At 39.8% G+C, this 25072-nt stretch overlaps 1 protein-coding gene across 3 annotated transcripts; it reads right to left on the bottom strand.

The window, feature by feature from the left end:
- Nucleotides 1-431: 431 nt before the first annotated feature.
- On the bottom strand, nucleotides 432-24026 carry zgc:100829 (uncharacterized protein LOC445149 homolog). Of its 3 annotated transcripts, none has more exons than XM_044139865.1 (8): nucleotides 23941-24026; nucleotides 22293-22567; nucleotides 21081-21564; nucleotides 15512-15659; nucleotides 15280-15382; nucleotides 13422-13463; nucleotides 10802-11087; nucleotides 432-1714 (listed from the first exon to the last, which is right to left on the bottom strand). In XM_044139865.1, exons 3-8 carry the CDS (start codon nucleotides 21265-21267, stop codon nucleotides 1500-1502), a joined length of 981 nt encoding a protein of 326 aa, XP_043995800.1. In that variant the 5' UTR covers nucleotides 21268-21564; nucleotides 22293-22567; nucleotides 23941-24026; the 3' UTR covers nucleotides 432-1499. The 3 variants fall into 3 exon arrangements, with proteins under 3 accessions (XP_043995800.1, XP_043995799.1, XP_043995798.1); XM_044139864.1 differs by having other exon boundaries at nucleotides 13422-13460; nucleotides 23941-24025; XM_044139863.1 differs by lacking the exon at nucleotides 23941-24026 and having other exon boundaries at nucleotides 22293-22572.
- Nucleotides 24027-25072: the final 1046 nt, after the last annotated feature.

Here is a 25072-nt window from a genome sequence, read left to right as displayed (position 1 = left end):
GTGCTGGTGTCTATCTCCAGCTAACGTTCCGGGCGAGAGGCGGGGTTCACCCTGGACCGGTCGCCAGTCTGTCGCAAGATCATACATTAGTTTCAATTTTAATTAAAAAGAAAAAAAAACTGCTAACATTTCAACTTTTAAAAACATCTTCTTTAACCTTGAATTTTTCATCTTGTTGAACAGCATGGAATTGAAAACTTTTGAAACTAAGTGATTTGATTAAGGTCACAACTGAAATAAAGGATTCTATGTTGGGTTTTATATGTTTGAACATTATCAGTCACGGACCTCGCTGCACAAGACTGCAACAGGACGTCCCAAACACACGACAACGGAAGCAGACTAACATTAAGGAAATGTCTCGCCAAAACAACAACCTGAACTTACTGAATATTTTTAAACTATGCCTAGTAGGTTCAGAAAATATTTTAGATTTTATCTATGCAGTTAATTATGCAAGAAGCTTCGACAAGTCAAAGTGAAAACTTCATCAGACATATTCAAACAAATATTAGCACTGGTTAATGCAGACAAGAGAGCAAACTCATACATTACAAAATGTGATTTAAACATATTTATTGAACTGCACCCTTCAACCTTTACATCAGAGACTTTGACATACATCATATTTAAAAAGAGCATTGTACTAATATCAAATTCCCCCTTACAAAATGTGCATCCATATAGAAAAGATAAAAACAACAACAACGGCAACCAATCACATCTCAAAAATAGGCATGGCAAAAAGAACAGCAGAGCACAGAGCTGGATTATTTGGCACCAACTGTCTAACTTGCCAGGATTTGATCCACTGGGAGTGACAGATGAGTGTGCGTTTGGCACTGTCATTGGTCCACAACAAGTCGCAGTGAGACTCCTGCCAGGTGGCGGAGGGAGACATACATTGCAGTGTGACAAATAAACAAGCCAGCAGCATCCTCTGGGAGGAGACGGTAAGGTGAGGGAGGACCCTTCTGTACCTGCTTTCACCCCTCCGTACCTGCCCAGGCCCTCTCTTTTGTTGAAACAGACAAAAACCAGGAGGAAAATACCACCGCTTTGTGTTTGTGGCTGGGAGAAAATGAAAATGTCATAAATTGATCGAAACGCATTATGCAATCGGCGACATTATACTGTGTTAATTTAATTAAACTGTAAATATCGCTCCTCATCATACAAAGTAGAAAGCATCCAAGAAAAATCTTTTGAAAAATCATAGATTTTTTTTTTTTGGAACAACAGGTAAAAGAATTGCCACTTTCAAAACATAATATTCAAATACAATCAAATGTTTTTGGAATTTCTTTCCCACAAAGACCATTTACAGTACTGCAGCATTTGATATTAAAATAAATCTTTACATTTAAACCTTTGCCTGTTTAGGCTTTGGAAACAGAGCGACAGAGTTCATTTGGTTTCTTACATTATCTTGTGTGGCACTAATTCAAGCAGAAGGACTCTTGGACCCGGGTGAGAGGGCGTCTGTTGTCGTTTATGGATTACCTGACGGAGGGTGAGGTTGTTAGGCGCAAGTGGTCAGGCTTTGTGGGAAGGGGTGGCTTGAGGCCGCGGGACGGGGCCAGTCCCGGGTTGTCAACACTGAAGTTTTTCATCAGATGAGCCACCCGGCCGCGCCCTGTGAAAGCTGTTGCAGTCAATGCTTTCCCGGCCTCGGCTGAGTCAGCCCTCTGAAACTTTCCCAATGCGCCAATATCTGAAAAAGAAAAGATTTGATCACTTTTAACAAAGGGTGATTAGTCCTGAAAGTCCTGGCATGAGATTAGAGGTGCACCGATAAATTGGTCGGCTGATCGGACGAGATTTACTTCATTTCTGGTGTTCGGATTATTGGCCAAAACTTACATGTGAAACCAAACTCATCTATCTCTACTGAAGTCTGAAAATCAGTCCCTGCCCCCTTTTGCTCTTCCGTGGGAGAGGGCCGACTGACACAATCACCCACAAGGTCACGTCTGGACGTGTGCCATTAATAATAGTCACCCCACTGTTGCCAACGACTGTGTCACAGTGTCGGCTAAGAAAAAAATAAATAAAAAAATTGGTATTTGCCAAAATTTGAATCAGCAGGTCAGGCTTTTAAAAGATTGGTGATCGGCCAAAATACTGGAATCGGTTGCCCCCTACATGAATTATTAAAACACACAATATTTCTTGCCATAATGAAGACTGTCTCACAGACACTATAGTTCCAGTTTCAGTGCAAACTATTATTTGGATATAAAACTCAGGCAAGGCTATGCCAGTTTGTTTAAATGCCAACATTCATACCTAAGGCAATCAAAAGTACTTAAAAGAGAATCAAGTGGGGGAAGAAAAAAAATCTTCTTTCGTTTTTGCCAAAGTGTGGCAAAAACGACAACAAATATTAAAATGCATATTTAAAAGTAAATTTCATATTACAACAGCTCATCAGTGATTGAGCAAACAGTTAACTGGTGGGACTGTAGAGTGCTGTGGTTATCAGAGTATGGCGAGAAATGTTGTAGCGGTCTGTAATTTTAAATAGGGGAATAATTAATTAGCTGTTAAATAAAAGAATAGATCCTTGAGAAAATCCAAAACTGATTTGTTTGCACAGATTTATAATAACTGGATGACAAACAGTGCTTCTGTCAGTCAAATGAGTTTAGGTTATTTGCTAATACAATGATACTATACTGTGAAACTCTTATTTTTACAGAAGGATATCAAAGTATCTTATATTGGAACATTCTCCATAGATACTGCAGTTATGAATCCAACTCAAATGCAAAATATTTCAACTGATTAAACATGAGATCATTTCAGATGAGCACAGATTAAGATAAAATAAAAAATCCCTAATTTAAGAGAATACTTTTTTTTTAATCTTTATTCATTTCATTCAATACAAAGAAAAAAATTCAATACAAAGAAAAAAAAAATTATTAAAAAAAAAATGAAATGAAAGGTAGCAGAAAGAAGAAAATAATCTTATAATATCTGCCCCTTTTTCTCAACTATGGATCAAAACAACAAAAAAACAACAAAAAAAATTTTTATTTGTCTTATGTGACAAAAAAAAGAAAACAAAGGAAGAACAAAGAAACAAGATCAATCATCAATCTCAACTGAACGATACTATACTCTGACTTTATACTATTTCATACTTCTTCAAAAAACCAATCTTTAACATTCTTTTAAACGTGTAATGATTTAACATTTTTAACATCGTTTTGTAGGTCGTTCCACAGTTTGACTCCTTGTATCGAAGTACATCATTCTTTCAAACAAGTTCTGAATTTAGGTTTCTTAAAAATCTGTGTCCCCTTAAGGTTATAACTACTCTCTCTCTTTTCAAAATTTAATACTTCAATGCAAAGACACCAAAGCTGAACTTTTGGTCTACATGCAAATTGGCAAAAATTGGCTATATTAGGCAAAAAAAAAAAAAAAAGACCACAGCAGGAACAATACTTTTCTTAAGTTATGACATGATTACAGTTTTTTTTTGTTTGTTTGTTTTTAGGAATTCCCCAGGTCTCAGAAAAACATCATCACACATCCTTGACGTCTTTCTCAGAAGTAAAGGTGTCAGAAAAACCGGCATCAGAATAAAAGCTCTCAGGTGTCACAAGAGACTCCCAACAGGTGTCAGGTCAGAGGTTTCAAAATGCGTAATCAACGTGTGATAGAGGCAGACAGGAAGGTAAAGCTGGTATATACAAGAGGATCTAAAGCCACACCAACAGCAGCAATGGAGGTAGAAATGGCAGAAAAACACAATTAGGAATAAATTAATGGTTAAATTTGTAACGTAATACCCAGGATCATGACACATGAGAAATTTGAAATTCATGCAGGAAATAAGAGAACAAAGTAAAAAAAGACTTTTGGATGGACAATTAAAGAGAAAATACAAAAAAAAAAACTCAAGTGGATAGCTTAGAAATTAGCCCAACATAATCAATATCAGTTATACTTCTGCATTCTTCCAAAGGCAATATTAGATATGACACTAATGGAAAGGAAAAACAATATATTATATTATACAGCCATGTGAAAAGCCTTTAAGCTGTTTTATGTTTGGTAGAATAATCCAACACTAAAATAACTACACAAGTACCTTTAATTAAAAAACATTTGCTACCAGGTTAGTTTCACTTTGCCAAAGGCCATTAGGTGAAGCAAGGAACCAAGTTCCTCTCCTCACTACACACAGAGAGAATAGCGGTGAAAAAAAAAATTATTAGCTAACATCTACCTGCAAAAATATTTGGGATTGAGGTAATAAAGTTTTTCTGTTTCTACCGTCAGAAATGTAAACATGTAAAGTTCACTAAACTTTGGTTTTAACTGGAACCATGTGTTCCAAACACATGAGAACAGCACCAATCCTTCCACATCAGTGTGCCAGGAAACAAATTAGAAGTACTTGCAAGTATGGAGGAGAACCTATGATGCTGTGGGCTAATTTCTCTTCCAAACTTGATAGAAGATATAGCATTCTGAACACTTAAAAGAAAAATAAGCAAAAAAAAAAGCAGTGACCTTCAATAAAAATCTTGGGTCACTTGGTTTTTGTTTTGATAGGAAGAGCATTATGTCCAGTTGAGATTTTGTGGAATAATGTGGAGTAGCAACTTGATTTGGAAAAGCTATCAGCAGCACCAAACCGGTTTCAAACAGGAGTCTACACCACCGAGACAGATTGTTAATGGTCAAAGGTTCCTGTTCCCCTCTCTCTCGCTCTCTCTCTTGCTATGATCCAACCTTGTGAAATTATACTGGAGAACATTAAGTTCTGTTTGCAAAAGGTACAAAGTGTTACCCACAGCAGAATCAAAAATCATTCCATCTGCAATATCGTTAAAAAAATTACTTCTTAACATGAAAATTTTTCCCCCACACCCCAGAATGTACTCAAATTCAAGGGTGGATTTTCCTAAAATATTAGTGTGGGATTATTGGTACTTCAATAAAACCACATAAATTTATATAAAGGCTTTTTATCTAGGGTTTGAGTAAATTAATAAAAACAAAATCACAGGATCGGTTTAACATTCACATCAGTACATCAAAAAAACAAAGCAAATAATAAAGTAAACATGCAGCTATAGTTTTAGATAGTTTCCCAAATGTAAGATTCTAGCTCAGCAGCAGCTACCATTCCCCTACTCCAGATGTCGTCCATCTATATTCCTTCTCTCGCTTCCATCTTTTCTCTTTTCCTTCGCTTCCCTCCATCCAGCCGTGGGTGAGCAGAGGTCATCCTCGCTGGAAGTGTAGCGGGGACACAGCTGGGCGTAGTTTGTGTGTGCGTGCTCGCCACGGTGCCATGTTTTGGAAGAGGGTTGTAACTGAGGGAGGAATGGAGGGAATGGAGGGAACGAGAGTAACGAACGATAGGGGAGGGAGGGCCGCAGGGACGGCAATGGAGGAGCGAGCAGACAGACGCTGCTCAGACACCAGAAGGCTTGAGGAGCCACATATTTTTAGCGTCGTCCCCTGGGGGACAGAGATATGTGAGAGTACCCGAGTGCGTGGCTGCAGAAAGACACACGAGCGCTCTCTTTCTTTCTTCCACACACACACAAGCGAGCGCGCGCACGCACGCAGCAGAGTGAAAACATGCACACACTGACGCACATGCCACATATCGTTCAGGTCCGTGCATGCTCTTTCGCACACAAACACTCACACACCCCTGCTGCTCACGGATTCAGTCATGCATGCCGCCATCTCTGACTAATACCCCGGCACTGCACACGCACAGAGGTGGTTGTTAAAGCCCAAAAACACAGACAGATACACCTAGGGGCCAGGAAACCTTTAAGGCGCTTTACATCTTGCAGGCATGAAGGGAGGAAACCTGAAGTAGCCTTTAAGGGGGTTTTATTGTTTATTGTTGTTTACCCTCTCCTCTTCCTCGGTTTTGGCCCCTCTCCCTGTGGTGACACTTCATCCCTCTACCTTTCTCCTCATCTTCCTCCCCACATGTCCTGCCCTGCCTTCCTTTGCCCCCTGACCTCGCGGTTCCTGTGTTAATGTCCTCTCGCCGCGCTGCGTGGGCTTGCCTCTGATTGTCTCGTTGTGTTGTGCGGTCACCACGGAAACCTTGGATAGGCTCCAGCAATTGAGGCCGACACACATCGAGGCACGCACCCCGTGCAGGCGCACGCACGCGGAGGCAGACGCACACACCCGCGGTCAGTTTTCTGAGCTCGGAGACTCGGCGCGGGTCTGAGCGGAATGCTTAATGGAGAGACGGAGCGATAGAAAAACGGAGAGAAGAGAAGGAGGACTGGTGTTGTGGGCATTCACTGTAAAATCTAAGGCAAAAGACCAACACCTTCCCTCAGGTAGCCTGACTAACCTGTCCCAACACACCCAGAAAATGCTTAAACTCCACGCCTTCGTGCCTGAAACCCTCCTGGGCAGCTGCACCCTGATCTCTGCTCACAGAAACTGTGTTTGAGGCTCCCTGTAAATCCTGTAAATACTCCCATCGATGTAATAAGCATTAAATTAGCTATCAGCACAAATTTATCTTCTGCTTGAGCTTTTAAGTGTTGCTCAGCACCTTCCGGGACAGCATGTGGGAAGCACAGGGAACACGAGGAGGATGAGTAAGCTAGCAAAAAAAAAAAAAAAAATTAACGCCAATCTATCTCTTTAAAGATCTCTGCGTCTCTGGCTGGAAAAGAGGAGGAGCTGTGTGGGGTGGAGGGGTGGGGTTGGGGGTGAGGGGGGTGGGATGGGGCAGGAGCGGGGCATAGGGCAGAATTCCTGAGCAGCACATCTGTGGACTGAAGGGCAGGGGAGAGGAGGAGGAGGAGGAGAGGAGCAGGAGAAGAGTAGGTGTGCGTGTGTGTGTGCGTGTGTGTGTGTGTGTGTGCGTGTGTTTGTGTGTGGAAGCGTTGGCTCCTGTGTGGGGGGCTGGGGCCCCTGTCACTTATCGGCTCTGGCTGAGCGTCACCTCGGGCTAGAGTTGGGAAGCGGCGCTGGAATGCCTGTCCTTTCCTCTGAAGGTGAAGACAGAGGAGAGGGAAGCCAGCGGACTGAGTGGGAGTAGCTTTGAAACGCAAACGCTCTCGCAAATGTATGGGTGCTGAAAAATCGCTCATGGAGCTGTTCTCAAAGCGCACACGCTACATAAACAAAAACTGCTAATCTTAGTTTAACTTCAGATCAAGCTGACACACTAGTTTCCACAGCAATAAATGTCTTTAAAGCAGCATCAGATAGCCCTGAATTCACTGAATCAAATTATACTTGACGCATCTGTGCAGGAACAAAAAGAAAAAAAAAAAACAGCAAAAGACAGAGCTATTCAGTGATGGCATTTGTTTTCCTACTAATTTCCTGGAACAGTCAGCACTCACATGTTCTATTATGTGTTAAATAGGTCATGTGAACGGAAAAAAAAAAAGTGTGTTTCTTCTTTTGGATTTATTAGGGCGAGAGTTTGGCGGTTTCCAACTGATTACAATGAGTCGGTATTTGATGTTCTGCACCATTCGTGCCATTACATCAGTGAGACACTCAGGATTTCACCATTTCGGTCCAGTTCAGGAACTGAGGTGCAGAGGCTTTCCTGATATTTGGGCAGCACATTAAAGGCCAAGCAAGAACACCTGAATGCAGACACAATATTTTCTTTTGATATTTGGGAAAATATCAAAAGCTCCCCATTTAATGGTTTCCTCATTTGTATTATTTTACTAAAATTGTAGAACTGAGGCATAATTGCTTTTACACTCTTTCCCAATTTGTAAATGTAATGTTTTTTAGTAGTTAGTTATTTTCTTATCTTTTCCTTTATTTTACACAATGTCAAAATATTGTTGCTTAACTTAAAGCACCTTTAGTCCAGTTCCTCCCAGTTCATGTTAACACAACAGACAGCCATGTCGCTGTTAGCTCTGTAGGTGTCTCCTCTCCGTGCTGACGGGAATGCTTGTCAGTACTTCCATTCAAACGAAAACAACCGAGGCTCAGTTCGCCTCGTCCTCCCAGAGGAACGAGCTTCCTGCAATTGTCAAGGTCAGACCGTCGTCCAGAGTCACGACCCGTTCATTCAGGACGGTTACAGACCACTAGGAACTCACCCGCCCACCACAGCAGCTGTTCCTTCAAACTGCCGTCTCTCCTTAAATCTGTGTTACACGCTGTCCTCGAATTACCAACCCTTAACCACATGCAAAACATCCTCTTTGCTTTCTTTCCAACTTGCATCTTTTAATTCTTGTGCAGAACCACTCCTTTTTAAAGAGAAAAAGAAAAGAAAAGAGAAAAAAAAGCCCACTTTATATCCTTCTATAAACTGGCTTATTCCAGCAAAGTGAGTGAGACCAACATTTCATCTGGAGGACAATATGATGAGCAAAAAGTAGTTTTTAACTCTTCAGAGTCCACAGAGATTCACCAAGATCGTGTAACAAAAAAATGAATTATTTCAGTTTTTGTTGTTGCCGTTTTTAGCAAAAGTGCCAAAAAGATGAGGCAAAATAAGGTGCAAAGCTTCGACCCTGAGGAATTCTCTGCTATGAAGTCAGTATACTGGCCGCTTGTATTTTTTTTCTCTCCAAAGGTGCATATATACACAGAAATATTCAAATGCTCTTATTTATTTATTTTATTTTTTTTGCAACATTTTTTAGAGAAAAATTAAATCATTGCCTTGTGATCAAACTTCTGTGTCACTTCCCAGCTGTGTAGTCTGAGACGGATTTGGACAATGAGGTGCAGCAGGATATGGAAAGGAAGGTGTTGCAGGAAGAGGATTTTTCCAGCAGAGGGACGCTGTGGGAATGAGACACTCTCCCCAGCTCAGCTTCCCTTCGCTAATATCACAATTCTCCACTAGGTGGTGCTAACTTCACCCTCACACAACAAATGTTTTTGCAAATTTGGGTCAATTGAGGCTGAATAATTGTCAGATCTTGAACGTGAATAATGTGTTGTGATAAAAAAAAAATTTGAATTGTCTGTAAAAAAAAAAAAAAAAAAATGCCTGTAATATTTAAAATATCTTTCAGGAAGAAATTCAAATTCTGTCTTTTTATCTGGAAAATATTTTTAGATTCAAAATGGATTAAACATAGTCGAAAGTTTTTAGTTTGCTGTAGGGTTTTCATCTCTAAAAGTTCATCCTAAATAAAAATAGCTTCCCTTATTTTAATCCGTTAAAGAATAAAGTCAAGTTACAGCTTTATGTTGACACATTAAATGACCATAAACTTTACATTTTTGGTTTTTGGGCTGCATCTCATCAATATTTTCCCAAAATAAAACACTGGGGATGCGACCAAACATGCAGGTGTGTAGCAAGGGCCAAATCGCAGACTCATTTTGCCCCCCTCCTCCCTCTCTTTGGCAGGCCCCTGGTTCTTTGCCAGTCCATGCGGATTCCAGCAGGCTGAGGCACTGTTTGGCGAGCGCTCAGGGCTCAGAGAAATAAATCGTTCCGCCTTACTGCAGCACAGAAATCCGTTTCTAGTGTGAACTTTGCTCAGTCTGTTTCTCCTCAGCTCTCGGCAGCCATTGTTTTTCTTAAGCGTTATGCAGATATTCTGACGAGGATTCTCATATACAGCGACTTGCAAAGATACATATGTGGCTTCAATTCTTCTACGTTTTCTCACGGCACAACCACAATCCTCAATGTACTTCTTACACCTGACATAAAGCAGCACATAGCTGAAATGCAAATTGATACATCCTTTTTAAAAATCAGGAAAAGTGGACGGAAGAAAACTACTGCTGACAGGAAGCCGTAAGAAGCCCAGAGGATGCTTGTGTTCAGTAGAAACAGGAAAGCTTGTCAAAGTTGATGGAAAAGAGGGATGGAGGTAAATACAGAAAAAATACAGGAAGGAAACCTGTTTGAAGCTACAAAGATGAGAGATGAAAGTATACCTCCCAAAGGCATAACCCATACAGCCAGAGATCCAGTGGGATCAAAGCAGAATCATAAGTTGTTAGAACGGTCTAGTCAAATTCCAGGCCTATACACCCAATTGAGTAACTGAAAACACTGATGCTCTCCATCCAACCTGAGTGAGTTTGAGCTGTTTTACATGCAAGAATGACTGAACATTTCTGACTCCAGATGTGCAAAGCTGGTAGAAACATACCACTGCAGCTGGGATTGTAGTAAAAGTCAATTCTGTAAAATATCTACTGGCGTGCTGTGGTGGCGTAGGGGATAGCGCGACCCACATTTGGAGGCCTTGAGTCCTCGACGTGGCCGTCGCGGGTTCGATTCCCGGACCCGGCGACATTTACCGCATATCTTCCCCCCTCTCCCTTCCCCTTTCCTGTCAGCCTACTGTCATATAAGGGACACTAGAGCTCCTGGAGGGGAGAAAAAAAAACCAAAACAGAAATATCTACTCGAGGACAATGAAACACCTTTCCCTATATTGTCAATAATTTTCTCCACTTTGTGTTGTTCTGTCAAATAAAACCGCAATAAAACAGATTGAGACCATAAAATATGGATCAGTTAGGAGGGAGTCAATGCATTTGTAAGGAACTGTATGTTCTCTTCAATATGTTGAAGATTGTTTCATTGCCAATGTTTAATTTTCTTTTCTATCTATGTGTGAGCCTATAATAAGTGGCATACAGGAAGTATTATTAATGATGGAAGGTTTTCTGTGGGGGCTTTTTTGTGCATCATCTGAGAGTAAACCAGGATATGATCCAGTAAGTGGGCAAGTCATCCACATTCAGGCTTACAACAATCACTCCCTAAATTGATTTTGACATCTGACCCAACATTTACCTTTATCTGTGGCGCCGCATGCTCACTCACCTTTCCCAACCTGTGAATCTTGGGCCTCCTGGGGCTTCTCAGAGCACACGCTGCCTTTAGCGGTGGATGCTGACGTGGACTCTAATTGGACAGCGCTGCTGGAGGATGGCGTAGAGGATGCCAGTCTGAGATTTCCGAGGTCAGCCCTGGCGTTGATGCAGCCCGGCGTGGGGTTTGAAAAAGCCGGTCTGACGATTATGGCGTTGCTTCTCGTGGGCGGCCTGGAGCTCAGGGGCGCCTGGGAGACGGGATTCACCTCTGCCGGACCGGACGCCTGTTCCTGGAGCTGCAGAGCCAGGAGTGACACAAAGAGGACCAGAGAGGAAGATCAGTGTTGACAACCAAATCACACGCAGTGGAGATACTGTCATGCGCATTTAAATCACAGGATCAATGATTCACTAAATTACCGCTATCCAATGACAGCCCTGTGTGTACCCAAGCACACACACAGACACGGCTATGACCGGTGACTCGGCGTTTGCGGATGTGAGGGGAGAAAATTATAAGGCGACTTGAAAATCAAGCAGACTTGCTAATCTTCCTCCCCAATCTTACGCCTTCTTAATCAACAGCTCTCCGCCTACAGAATGAGGCCGCAGAAAACCAAGCTCCTTCCTCCTTCCAGAAACAAACCACTTCATTTATAAGAAACACATTGAAAATAAGGATTTGGTAAAGGGTTGTCACACTGATCAAACTTCGTAAAGAAGAGGGGGATCAGCAAAGATCGGCATCTGTCAATAATTTAGACTAACAAAAAGACTGACATAAATAAATTAATACATCAGTGCAGTGCGCTCTGGAAGCAATGGGCCTCTCTGCTGAAGTGTTCAGAATGTCCAGGTTGCTTTACTAGTGACCTTCAGGTCATTGGACTCTACAGTCAAACCAGACTCAGTTATTACTTAGCTACTTTACTATCTTATTAGTAACAATAACCACATCAGGGCAACAAGGCACAAAAAGCAATTATCAGTTGAAATATCCATTAAAATAATCATCACACTGTAAAAACACAAATTCTTACCAAGTAATTTTGGTCCAGTTTCTAGTGCAAATATCTTAGTATGCTTGAAATGAGACAAAACTAACTTACTAGTAACTTATCAGCAAGATGTAGGAGCTTCTTTTGAGTCAATACTTCCTTTATATTGGTTAAAAAAAAAAAAAAAAATTAAATGAAGTACTAGTCCTATTGGCTGATTATTTTACTTGTAACATGGGAAAAAGTCTTGTTATAAATAAAATTATCTGCCAACAGAACTAGTACTTTTTACTTAAAACAAACTCCTATATCTTCTTGATAATTTACTTGTAAGTTAGTTTTGTCTTATTTCAAGTTTGCTGAGATATTTGTGCTAGAAACTGGACCAAACATTTGGGCCAAAATTACTGGACCAAAGTAATTTTGATTACTTTGTAAGATTTTTGTGGTTTTCTTTCAGTGTAGATACTAGCATATAAACAAATACAATTAAAAATGTGTCAAATGAAAAACCTTAAATGAAAAATACAAAGTCCAGGACTCTATGTGATGGTGAAAAGCTATTCTGATGTTTTTATATATAATTCACATTTTCTGAGAAACTAAATGTTGGTGTTTTTTCAACTGTAAGCCATAATCATAGAAATTAAACAGAGATTCTATACACAATCTATATGATTGGATCTATATGAATGAACTGAATGACTGAAATTAACTTTTTGATGACATTTTAATTTGAGATGTAATATGAGGAGGCTGGCCTAGACTTTGTGGACTTGAGGTACAGACGTTTCTTTTGTGGCAAAGAGGGGAAGGGGAAAAAAAAGAAAAAAGAACGCAGAACAAACTCGCTCGCCCAAATCTCAAGGGACTGTTCCACAATCCCATCCATCTGCGACTGACGCATTCTCCTTCTCTGGCGTTTTAATTCCCTGATCAAGTTCATCAACCATCTGTTCTGGGGCAGTCCTGAAATCCTGTCTCATATCAACCCCCTCACACATACCTACATACACACACACACACACACACACGCGCGCGCACACATCGTTTACACACTCATAAACACAGAAACAGAAAGCAAGCAAGCAGAGATAGGAGGCACAGTCCCCCGACAAGGAAAGTCTGGAAAGATAATGCACCCCGTGGGAGGACAGTCGAATACAACTGCCCCAACTACCCCAGAGTGAGCGATGAGGGCTGGGGGGGGGTTTAGGCCGGACGGAGTACAGAGAAGAGGGAATGCAGAGAGAAAGACGATCTGGAAAGAGGTAGGGAGCAAAGGGACAACTGGCCCTGACAGACATTTCCTGCTCCAGAGGAAGGGGACCTGTGAGCAACGTCTATAAAAGGAATGCTACACAGTAAATCGTCTGTTTATCACAAAGACCAGTGCACTAAAACATTTAAAACAAGATGCTCCTTCACAAAATGTCTGCGTCTAATTACACACTGCGGAAAATTAAACAGGAAAAGTATAAGAATCTGAGAAAAATTCAAAGCCGTTTAAAAATGGGTCCTCAGCTGCTGCTGAAAGTGAATGCTCTCCACCTGATACCTGTGGGCTTAACAAGGGCTCTGCAGGAGTGAGAGCCGATGGAACAAAGACTGGATGCAGTTGCTCCAACTTACCGGCAGAGGGCGTAAAGTGCTGGTTTCCTCATGTTTTTCCTGCTGGGAGAGAAAGGAGCATTGTTAGTTGGTGTAAAAGGTTGCACTTTCTATGTGAGGCGGTATTCAGATCTATATTTGCAGCGTGAAAGCGGCAGAAGCTGGAAGAAGAACAGAGCAAAACCTAAAAATTCTGAAAATGCCATGAAGCATTGGGAGCAGCGATGTGTGAAAACCAGACACGGCGTGAGATGCTCTCATTTCCGCTTCAGGCCAGATGAGACCTGGATCATTACAGCTTACTGTGTGCAAGGTTGCCATGACAACACACCAATGTAGGGGAAAAAAGGTTACTATTATAAAAAAAAAAAAACTACCCCAGAAATGAAACATACAGCTGGTCTTCTGGGACTAATTTATCTACAAAAAATTATATTTTCATTTTAGGGTGTGAGCACAAGATCCCATTTCAAAGAACTCTGCATATTTGCCCAGATTATCTTTGAGTTTAAAATGTTGTCATGATCTAAAACTTTTAAGTTTAAGTTGTTAAGAAAAGGAGAAAATCTGTAAGAAAGTACTTTATAAAAATGCCAAAAGCAAATGTATTTGAAACAGATAGAAAACTCCAGAGAGACATCATGTTTGGTAAAACCATTGTACATCGGCAGAAACACTCCGTCTCCGCTGTGAAACACGGTGGTGGCAGCATCATGTTCTAAAGATGCTTCCCCGCAGCAGATTCTGGAAAACTTATGAAGGTGGAGAAATTTATAAAATGTGTAAAATTCACACGGACAGTCTACCTCAATATGCAACATAACTACAGCTTGAAAGGAGATTTCATTAAAAGATTCAAAGACATCAAAGTGAATGCTTTGGAGTGGCCAAATCACAGCCAGGGTTGACAACTAATCAAGAATACGTGGTTGTACTTGAAAAGAGTTGTGTAAGCTTCCTGGGAAATCTGACAGACGATGAGCTGTTGTGTAAAGAACGGAGAAAAACTGTCCAGACGTGGCAGCCTGACATACAGTATTCACAAAGGGAGAGTTTTGTCTTGTCAAAAAACTTTTCCTTTTTAGAGTTTTCTAAGTTACCTGGTCTAAAATGTTCTTCCCAATAAAATATGTTATTTGGTGACGTACTTTCAGAAGGAACCGCAGCAACAATTACGATCACTTCCTGTTTGGCAGATTGTTGTGACATAATGAAGCTATAGACTCATTTCTAGTCGCCTTTAACTACATTCTTTGCTGTCAAAATTAATCACTTCCAAATCAAAATTGATATCAAACATGTGGGGTAACAGTCCTACAAATAAAATGTTAGTTTAAGATTTCTGCAGTTGATGTTTGTGTCATAGAATTATTAAAGAATTCAGTGCATGTCTTAAAGTTTTAATCATTTTAATTGCCTGTTTAAATAATTTTGTCTTGTAATTTACTTCTATTAAATTTAAATCTACAAATTAACATTTTTAGCATGCCTTTTCAAACTTTTAAAAATATAAACATTTCTAAATGAGCTGTAAAAAAAAATACCTGCATTCACAAGTGCATGAAAATAACTTTAAAATAAAGACTTAAAAAGGAAATTCGTTTTTCAAAAGCTATGCTAAAAAGCTTTACCGATTGACATAAATCCAAGTAAGAGGATGAAACAATGGGAGTAGTCAAGAAAATCTTATTAAAATCGATTTCTTTTTTACTTAAGCAGCTTTTTTCACGCGTTAACAATGATATGCTAACATTTGTACAAGGAATGAATTATGGTATAATCACACAAAGAATGTAGGGAAACAAAAATATCTGAATTTCTTTTTCCTCTTTGTCTCCAATGTTTAAGTCATTAATAAGGTTTTCTAAGAGTAACCCACCTTTAAGTTCAAGGAGACTTCTGCTTGTGTTTTCTGAGGGATGTGCTGGCCCTCACTTTTGACCTCCTGTGTGACCATGATGCTCTTCAAGGTAGTTTGGTGGCTGTGAAGTATAAACGTCACATCATTTTCTAATTTAAAACAGGAAAAAAACACCGATGTGGTTTTAATTTTCTGAGTAGTTCACTGCCTGTCACGTAGAAAATCTGTTTTATTAATGGGAAGTATTTACTGCGTGCTGTCCTGAAGACTTGGTGGTGACTTCTTGTCTACGGCTGCAGAGTTGATGAATTTGGAGGTCAGTTCATCCACTTCTCCGATTACAAGGACTGAAACGTCTCCATCCCGGCCGAGCAGCCAGCTCACACTCTTACTGTTGGCTGTAAAAAAAAAAAGAAAAAAAAACACAGTTATACAACTCTATTCCCCAAATAAATTATTACTTGCTAAATGTAACTTAAGCTAGTTTTTGATACCATCGTAGTTTAATATAAGAGATAAAAGATAGAAGGGATACCGAAAGCTACATTTATCAATCACCTCAATTTATTTTAAAAATAACGTTTTTCTTAAAATCACCCCATGACAAACACCAGTGTCGTTATTTCTTTTTCTTATTTTTTTTTTTTTTGGGGGGGGGGGTCGTTTTCTACACAATTCAGACAACTTGTCAGAAAAAAAAAAAAAAATCTTCCAAAACAGGAACATTTAGCTTTTATTATTACTTAGAAACTGTGGAGTACTCATTACTTTTACAAATTTAGAGCACACTTAGTCCAGAGAATACTTACTTACAGTTATTTATTCCCAGAACAGGGATTAGACCTTGGAATCCAGAAAAACCATCCCTGAATAGGAATATATCTAGAAAATATCTAGATTATTTACTTTGGATCAACATTATTAGCTTTTTCATCTTTTGCTCTTTCTTTTGGTTTGTTGTTTTGTTTGTATTTCCTTTTAAATCCTGTAAAGCACTTTGCATTGCCTCGTTGCTGAAAATGTGCTATATAAGTAAAATTACCTCTACCTTTACCTTATAGATATTTAGATACTCTAATCTGATTGGAAGGCAGAAATTTGCATATGACAAGTTTTACGTTTAACATTGAGTATATATTGACTTTTCAATCAATAACTCTCCCTAATGTTGCATAAATTTTAGAATGAGTTTTTCTGTATCTGACAAAAATCCCAGAATATTATTTCATCATTCATTTTTTGGAGCAGAGTGTTTCTCTGAGCTTTAAATCCATCCTTACTTCTGATGGGCTAAACTGGGTTTAGCAAGAGTTGGTTTCTGGTATGTCAAGGTTACAGAGAGTTACAGTTTTAAGCCTGATTTCATTTCCCATCATACATTTCCTACAGCTTTAAGTCAGTTCAATGAGGTGACGGAGTAACCGGAGCAAATCAGAAAGAAAGGGAGCAACGTTGGACATCATCTTGTTCTCAAACTTTTTTTCAAAACTGAAAATTACTACAGCAAATTCTAGACTGTTCCAGGTACCTTTCATGACTAGTTTTTTTCTTCTTGTTGTTGATAAAATCTTTGCAGATTTCCCATCTACTCATTGCAGATGAATGCCTGCGCAAACACTTGGCCTCATCTGATTGGCTACTGCTCAGCTGATTGTTTGAAAAACACTGCAAACCTATCAACAGTGTATCTGATGTGAATCCAAATGGAAGATATGATCAACAGGCGTTTGCTTCAGCGCGGCAACTGTAGGTCACAGAAGGTTTATATACTATGTAAACAGATCAGGAAGCCCGGGGGAAAAACCCGGCCACACTGGTTTGCCTCCCATCATCACTTCTGACCAGTACTTAAAAGCTGAATATCCATCTTCTTAACCCAAGACGCACTGATAGATAACCGACATCTCCAGTTGTCTTGGTGTAACTTAGCAGCACAAAGGCACACAGACACTTGTATCTGAACAAACATGTGTGTCACTGCCATGTGACTGTGGGAGCTGAGAAGTCAATTTATTCAGATAGCACAGCCAACACAATCCCAGGGCGAGAGCTTGTTGGGTGAAAACATACATTCATGGTGAGCTGGTTGCACCAGTCTGCCCTGTCGATCGCATTCCTACCCACATACCAGGGTCACAGAGAAAACACGGCGCTCACAAACAAAGGTGATACGTCAGGAGCACACCGGATTCTTTTAATGCGTCGGCTTCTCGATTCTAATAACAATAAGCAGAACAAAATAAGATGAATTTTTTTAATCAGGGGAATGTGCTGAATGCTCTCGAGTCTTTCCTGGAATTTTCAAAATTGTTCCGGATACATTTTTGGGTGTCAGCAGTCTCCCTGCATAAACAACAAAAATAGAGTGGAATGCCGACATACTGAAGGTATTTATAGGACTTAGCATAAAAGTCAGGTTACCCACAAAGATCACATGACCAGAAAAGCCTCAGGGTTAAACATGAGCTCACAGTGCCGATAAGAGAAACATCAAACTTTATTCTGTGAACAAAACAAAACAAAAAAACCTTTCCACCTACTCAGACAGTTAAACATATGTTTGCAGGACACTTCCTGTTTTGCTCCCTGCTAATTGTTTGAAGAATTTAGTCTTGACTCACTTCCTATTTCTCCCCCACAGCAGCACAACATCCACTGTTTCCTCTAAAGGAAAAAGGAAAAAGGGAAAACGAGGCGCATGGAAGCGTTGCCACTGTGAGTTCTCAGCTTGCAGTCTCCGTTGCGAGGCTGCAAAGGACAGCTGCACCAGCCATTAAAGACAAAGAAAGGCCACTGTTCCTTCACTATGAGCGGCAGTTTATAGGAAGATCCTTGTGGTCAGTGAGAAGACAGAAGGGTTAATTCATACACCGCGATGTGCTTTTAAGTGACTGTAGGTCATGCTGTCATTTTGTGATTTTTCTCTTGTGAAAATAACCTAGAAGAGCGTTTTGCTGTGTCCGGGTTAATACACAACACTTTCTCACATTATAGCTCCCAACAAGGACAAACGAGACAAAATGTGGACTGACCACATTCTGCAGAGCAGCGTCCTGAGTTCCTGGCTGTTCAGTTGTTGACTGTTTCAGTCTGTTAACTCCAGCGGTTGCGCCTGATAAACAAGGATACTATTTAAAATCCATGAGTAATTTCCCCTCTGCTGAGAATTTTATTTATTTTTTGTCCTCCCGATATTTTCATCAAGCACCTGCTTCCTGCTTGGTTCTACATAAAACTGTGCATTTTGGAATGTGTTGCAAAATGACCCATCACAAAACAACCTGGAAATAAAATGCACAATGCCTTGCAAAGATTTTTGTGCACATTTAAATTTTTCACAATTTTTCATGTAACAACCACAGACCCTGATATACCTTATTGGGATATTATTTTTGTCTAGTGGACAAAAATAAAAGTAGGGCACAGTTGTGAAACAGAAAAATAAAACATACAAACATGAATTTCAAAGTATTTCATCATTTGATACACTGTTAAAAACAGCAAAATCCAGTTTACCAACTGCTTATGGTTGTCCACAGGGAGTAATTTAATTACAGCATAAATTCAGTTGATTTCTGATGTTTCTTAGAGACCATAACTGAACAAACAGTATCATGATGACCTAGGAACACAGCAGATAGCTCAATGATAAAGTTAGGAGATTAAATCTCTGGCAGTACTTACGAATTCAACAAGATGCTTTTCATCTAATCTGACTTCTTCGTAAAATAGCTCAACGGTTTGAGCTATTTTATGAATAAGAACGGAAAAAATATTCAGTCTCTAGTTTTGCAAAAACAAATCTACCCCAAAAGACTTACAGATACAGTAAAGGGCATCCTAATACTTGAAAACAAACAATTTATAGTTTTGTAGTAGGGAATTTTTAAAACAGTCCTTTCTTTGCCCTTCACAATGCTGCATCGCTTTGTGTTGGTCTATCACATAAAAATCTGTAGAAAAAGCTTGAAAGTTTACAGCTGCAACAAGTGAAAAGGTTTCTAGGGTTGTGAATACTTCTGCAACACACTGACTACTTAAGAATGGCCTTTATGTCAGACCTATGCTGCCCTTCTTTTATACATTTTTATTTGCCGTAAAACGCTCACTGCGGCGTATTTGCAGCTTTTCAGAGTGGGAACATCTGTGAGTGAAATGCTAATATTAGTTTATTCATCATTAATCAAGGGGGAACTTGTTTATGGCCCCGAGGCGTTCATCGTACTTTCTGCTTCAGCTCTGAGTATGTTTGCAAACAGCTGCTTAAAGAATGGAGAACATGAGCTAAAGCGGCAACAGCACAACCAGAGACTCAGGGAACATTTCACAGGTAATGCACAGGCGTCTCCACAATCCCCTTCTCGAGGTCTGTGAGTCTATCAGGCGTTTTGCAGGAGACTACACAAACATCTTAAGTGAAGGGATTTCGAATGAGGATCTCAGGTGGTTTGAGTGGCAAGCTGCACCGCTGTGCAGCCTCTTCTTTAAAGAGACAGGACGTATCAAAGTACAGATGTGTTCAATGCAGCAGCTGCCCGTGCCGTCTGATCGCTTTTTCTTTTGGTAGATTCAGATTGATAAATTGCAAATAATTCACTTGTAGGTGTAATAAAGTAACGGAAAACCTACAGACTTAAACTCCACACTGGGCGAGCTGCTTATTTTGTGTGACTAAAATCTATAATCGAAAGGGGGATGTGTTAAAAAAAATAATAGTGTGGTGAAGTCACTCATTCTGTGAACAAAGAAGTGTCAAACAGGAGGCCGATATGAGAGGATACAGACAGGAAGAGTTCAATAAGCTTTTTATGGGGCATTCTTCTACAAGCACCTGAGCGTCGTGCTAGAATTACAAAGTTGATCGAAAAGATGGAAACACACGCAGAGGTGCTAAAAATGACAGGCTGCTCAGCTGACATGATCTCAGAGGCCTTGAAAACGGAAAACACAACAACGTGGAAGAAAACAGAGAAGTGCTATTTGAACAGATCAAAGGAAAGCCAAAAGGATGAAGGTTTCTGAGTTATCGCCTGTATGTATGTACTGCAACAAATAGAAGATGATAATCAAAATCCAAGGAAAGGTGAAGAGGAAAGGTGCGAGATTTTAAAGAACTTAAAGTAATGTCACTTATTACACTGAAAAATCCATGTATATTGTTAAGCTCAGGGTCCCAAGTATCTTGGTACAGACACGTCTCTCATACTGTGGTGTCAAAACTACAATCAGATGTTGGCGATCGGGCGATCAGTTTGAAAACATCACACTAAAAAAGAGGTTATGCTGCCTTATGCTGAATAGGAAATAGCTTTGAAATGGGTGTTCCAACAAAACAATGAACACAAACACAGCAGTGAGAAAACAGCATTCTGGTTCCAGACCAACAAGATTAACACGATGGAGAGCTCAGCCTAATCCTCTGACCTTAATGCAATAAGAAAAGAAAACCTATAGGGTGACATGAAAAAAAAAAAAGTTGTTTCTGACGACAACCGAAGCAAAACAGGGGAATAAAGTCCAATCGTACTGAGCTGGAACAGATGTTCACCACAGCCAGAATTTGGTCAACTACATGAAAACGAGAGATGTGAAACAATTATCACAAAAAAAAACAAAAAAAAACGATCACTGGGTCAGGGATTCTAGCATTTACAGTTTATACATTGAATTTCTGAGTTTGTACATAAATGTTTTTGATTTGCGATAGAGCATGTGGTGTATACATGCAGTTTTGTGTGGGGAGGGGGGAGAAAGTTATTAGAAAGGATTCTGAGCTTATTTTGAACACAAACATTTCAGTGTCTGGTCGGTGCGGTTACCGTTTCTTGGTTTTGTCCCCTTCGACTGGGCAGCACCTCCCTCCCTCTCCAGCATCTCCTCGTGCTCTTTCCAGCGTCGGACCTGCTCCTGGCGCATCTTCAAGAAAAGCGTCTTTTTCTGCTCCTCGTTCAGAGCTTCCAGAACGTCGGGGTCGATGTACATGTCCTTTAAAATTTGCTGCAGCATTTTGGCGGCGGGGTATATTATTTATTTATTTTTTTATCTAATGTAACTGGGAGAAGTAGAAAGAGGGTCTCATGGGCCGACTGCTGGAGGTGACAGTTTATAGTCTCATCCTGTTAGATTTTCTTGTCTTCTTTAGCCTACCAACAACCCACACAAACTTTTCTCTGTGAATCACAACGCATGCATATCTTCTCACAATATCACACACACACACTTGAAACCCTGTTTCCTTTCTGTCTTGTGCTCCCTGCCCTGCTAAGACATCAGATTTTTGGAGGCCATCTTTGGGGGAAAGATCTATGGAGAAAAAACAAACAACATATAGAAGATCATGTTATTCCCTCAATTTGATAGGTAATGCTACACATATTTCTTGAAAGACTACTTCGTCTTGCAAACTTTCTCCTTTTTGTTTATTTTTAAATTTTTGGGGGGGGAATCATTTGGTCTAAAATGATGCACCAGTTTTTATCTTGTTCTTCCCTTCAAGAACACGGAAGATCCTGTTTCTGCTCCGACAGAGAGGCTGATGTCAAGAATGGGAGGAGATTCCAGAGGAACGGGGGCGATTCTGTCATCAGCTGCCGACCTCACTCCTTCCCCTCCCCAACACGCATCCCTTCCTCTAGACCATGTTCTTGTCTCCCCACAAGCTAAGCACGATAGCAGCTCCATTTTAGCATGTTCGGAGTCAGCTGTTGGACATAAAGAAGTTGGCTATATCTTCGGAGCATGTGGGCCAGTCTTCCCAGCAGTGGGTGTGAAACTGGCTCCTCTGCTCTCTGCGATAATAAGTTAAACAAAGGCTTCCACCAGCAGTAACAACACTTGGAGGGAAAGAAAGGTTTTGCTCAAACTGACACATTAGTGGGACACAGACTGCTGTCTGCTACACACTGCAGAGGAGGAGGGGGGGATTTAGAGGGGAAACCCAGAGGGGGGGCGGGGGACAGGAAATGTGAGGGAGGAAAGTGAGTGATAGAACAACAGAAGGTAAAAAGGGTAGAATTTGTTCAAGTACTCACAGTGGGATGTAGAGAGCCGCCGCTCCACAGCACAGTGTGCTAACTGAGCTGAGAGTCAGAGAGCCTGTGGGTCCTCCTCGTCTTTGTGTGTGTGACTGGCTGATGACATCACAGCATTCCACGGTTCTCCCTCCCTCCCTCTCGCTTGCTCTCTCTCTCTCACGCACACACACACACCCTCATGCCCGCACACACGCACACACACACACACACACACACACACACGCATACACACATATATCTCAAATAATTGGAAGACTGCAGTCCAGGAAACACTTTGGGAATATTAAAAAGAAGAGATGAGAAGAAAACTGCTTCATTTAAAGATTGCAGGCCACATCTGGAATTCACCCTGATCATAACTAACACAGAGCTGCTAGCATCAGCTAAAACATATGACACCCCGCAGAATCATTGGCACTTTATTGGACTCTATCAGGCTTTTAAAAAGTGACAAAATAAAACAGTATTTCTTTTTTAAGGCTTTCTGCACAGCATCTGGGGTGGTAACATAACATTTTTAGAATTAAACATACGTCCACAAACTAAAAGCATTGTGAAATGTTCCGTCTTAGAGTATGTGACAGCAGTAAAAATTGAATAAGGGTTTCTGCAAATCCTAATCTGGGAAAACCACTAACTAACAAAACACAAGGTCCCAGAAAAACACATATTTTCTTGATAAGAAAAGAAGAGACAGAAATAAATGAAAATATTTATACATAAATAACAAAATAAAACTGACAAAAACATTGTCGTGTATTTCATTTCTTTTAAGTACCTTTTTAAAAATTGATTTTACATTTATTTTCCGAAAACGTCACTACTGCTGACACGTAGCTAAATTAGGTCAGGTTTTGGCATTTCAAAAAGATTTGTAAATACCTATTTTAACAATGTAACCATTCCATGCGAAATAAACACACTGCAATTTTGCACCACACTGTAGAAAAGACACTAATCATATAAATGTGTTGAAACACGAATTAATAATATTTCCCTTTGTTCCATAACGTCTCCCAACAAATCAATCTTCTAAGGTTCCTACTGTTGGCTGAAATTTCGAGTTAGAACTTTCGCTTAGCCAGTCATTCATTGGTAAAGGTCTCCATCTAGCGGCCGTAGGGAAAATGTCCCTGCAATGAATTACGTCACTGGCAAAGTCTGGCCCAGACAACAGTAGAAAATTAAAGTTCATTTACAAAAAATGCAATGGCAGCGACATTAGGAACAAAATCATCGCCACCCGCACACATACTACCACACCACACGACTGTACAAATGTTGACCATGTCACCACAACTAAATATGGAAGCAGATACCTTTACAGCAAGCAAAAAGTATCCAATTTTAACTAAGGAGGTGTAGCAGGACCATCAGTTGACAGAGGTCATTTTCAACTGAAATAAAATATAAATGTGACCGCCTTTCACGGCCTACTGTCGATATGTCCTTTCTGTTTCTAACTAAAATCTGTTCGAGTTCAACCCAGAACCTACATAACGAATCGTGTTGGTAAACACTAGCTAACGTCTTTGCTTAAAAGAGTCTTGATTTCCTCGTGTTGACCCCTTGCCAAAAATAAGTTTAAACAATTTCATGATAAATATTCTACAGAAAGGCCCGCGAATGTGCATGAAACACTCACCATGGTCGCTTTGGAAGGGTAATGGAGGTATACCTTAGGTTTCTGTGTTTTTTTCAGAATGCATTGGGAAGAGCCAAATGCGATTGGAAGCAAAAAAATTTATAAAATTATTTTCCGGATTAAACGTGCTTGTGCCTTGAGTCAACACCAACTTGTTATTGTATTCTGACACTAAAACCAATAATTTCTATAAGATATAATTTCTGTCATACTGCATTGAGTCGTTTTTTTGATTTCCGCCATCTAGCGGCTAGCTCAAGTAATACAGGTGATAAGTACACGTTTTATTCAACAATTCAAAAGCTGTGTGCCCCTTATAATGGAACTTAAAATCCTTTAAAAATATAAAGGAGAAATTGTTTTTATTTTCCTCTAGAGTCTGGTGGTAAAAACATTCAACAAAAGTCATAATTTAGATACGGACAGAATGCTGCACATACATTTTAATATCAGATGAAGATAACCTGAGTAAATAAAAAAATCATTTAAAATATCTGGTTTTGAAAGAATATTGGATGTGTTAAGGAACAAAAGCTATCCAAATCAACTGTAAGCAAAAAAAACTAATTGCTGACACTTGTCACATAAATTAACTGCATCTTTTTTAATTTGACATCACTTATGCTAACTACATCCTCAGTCCTCATCAGTTCTAAGCAACCAAAAATGCATGAAGTACCATTTAATTTTTGCCATAAAACATCTTTATGATCCTCAAGACTCTTGGGAAAATGTCCCATGAAGTCGAGAGAGAAAGAAAAATATTTTTTTGCAAAGTATATCTTCTGTTATACTAAAGCCATATCAGAATTTCCAAGGACTTAATAAAACAAACAAAAACTCTACCAAAAGTCACTCTGGACTTAATTCCAATTAGAATACAGCAGCATGTCCTTAAACAGGATGTTCTTTCTCAAATGCCATCATATATTGCTTAATTAAAACAATTCAAAATAAAATATTTTTTTTTACTCTGGACATCAAGTCTGGGCATTTTTAGCATAATTCAACAATATAATCATGTAAAGGGATGAATATCTTGTCAAAAACAACTGAGCTAGATGTTTTTTAAAAACTTGTGTTTTGTGTCAAGCATTAAAGGGTTAAACAGAAATGTGATTGATGTAGAGAA

The sequence above is a fragment of the Gambusia affinis genome, linkage group LG15 (genome assembly GCF_019740435.1).
Source record: "Gambusia affinis linkage group LG15, SWU_Gaff_1.0, whole genome shotgun sequence".
NCBI lineage: Eukaryota > Metazoa > Chordata > Actinopteri > Cyprinodontiformes > Poeciliidae > Gambusia > Gambusia affinis.
The sequence above is the reverse complement of the archived record's forward strand: the minus strand, read 5'-3'. Positions and strand labels throughout refer to the sequence as shown.

Bases quoted from the DNA above. Each gene is read 5' to 3' on its own strand.
- zgc:100829 (XM_044139865.1), bottom strand. From the start codon at position 21,267: ATGCTGCAGCAAATTTTAAAGGACATGTACATCGACCCCGACGTTCTG. The intron at 13,464-15,279 runs GTGGGTTACTCT...TTTCTCTCCCAG, and splicing joins AAGTCTCCTTGAACTTAAAG to CAGGAAAAACATGAGGAAAC. The intron at 11,088-13,421 runs GTAAGTTGGAGC...CTGGCTCTGCAG, and splicing joins GCACTTTACGCCCTCTGCCG to CTCCAGGAACAGGCGTCCGG.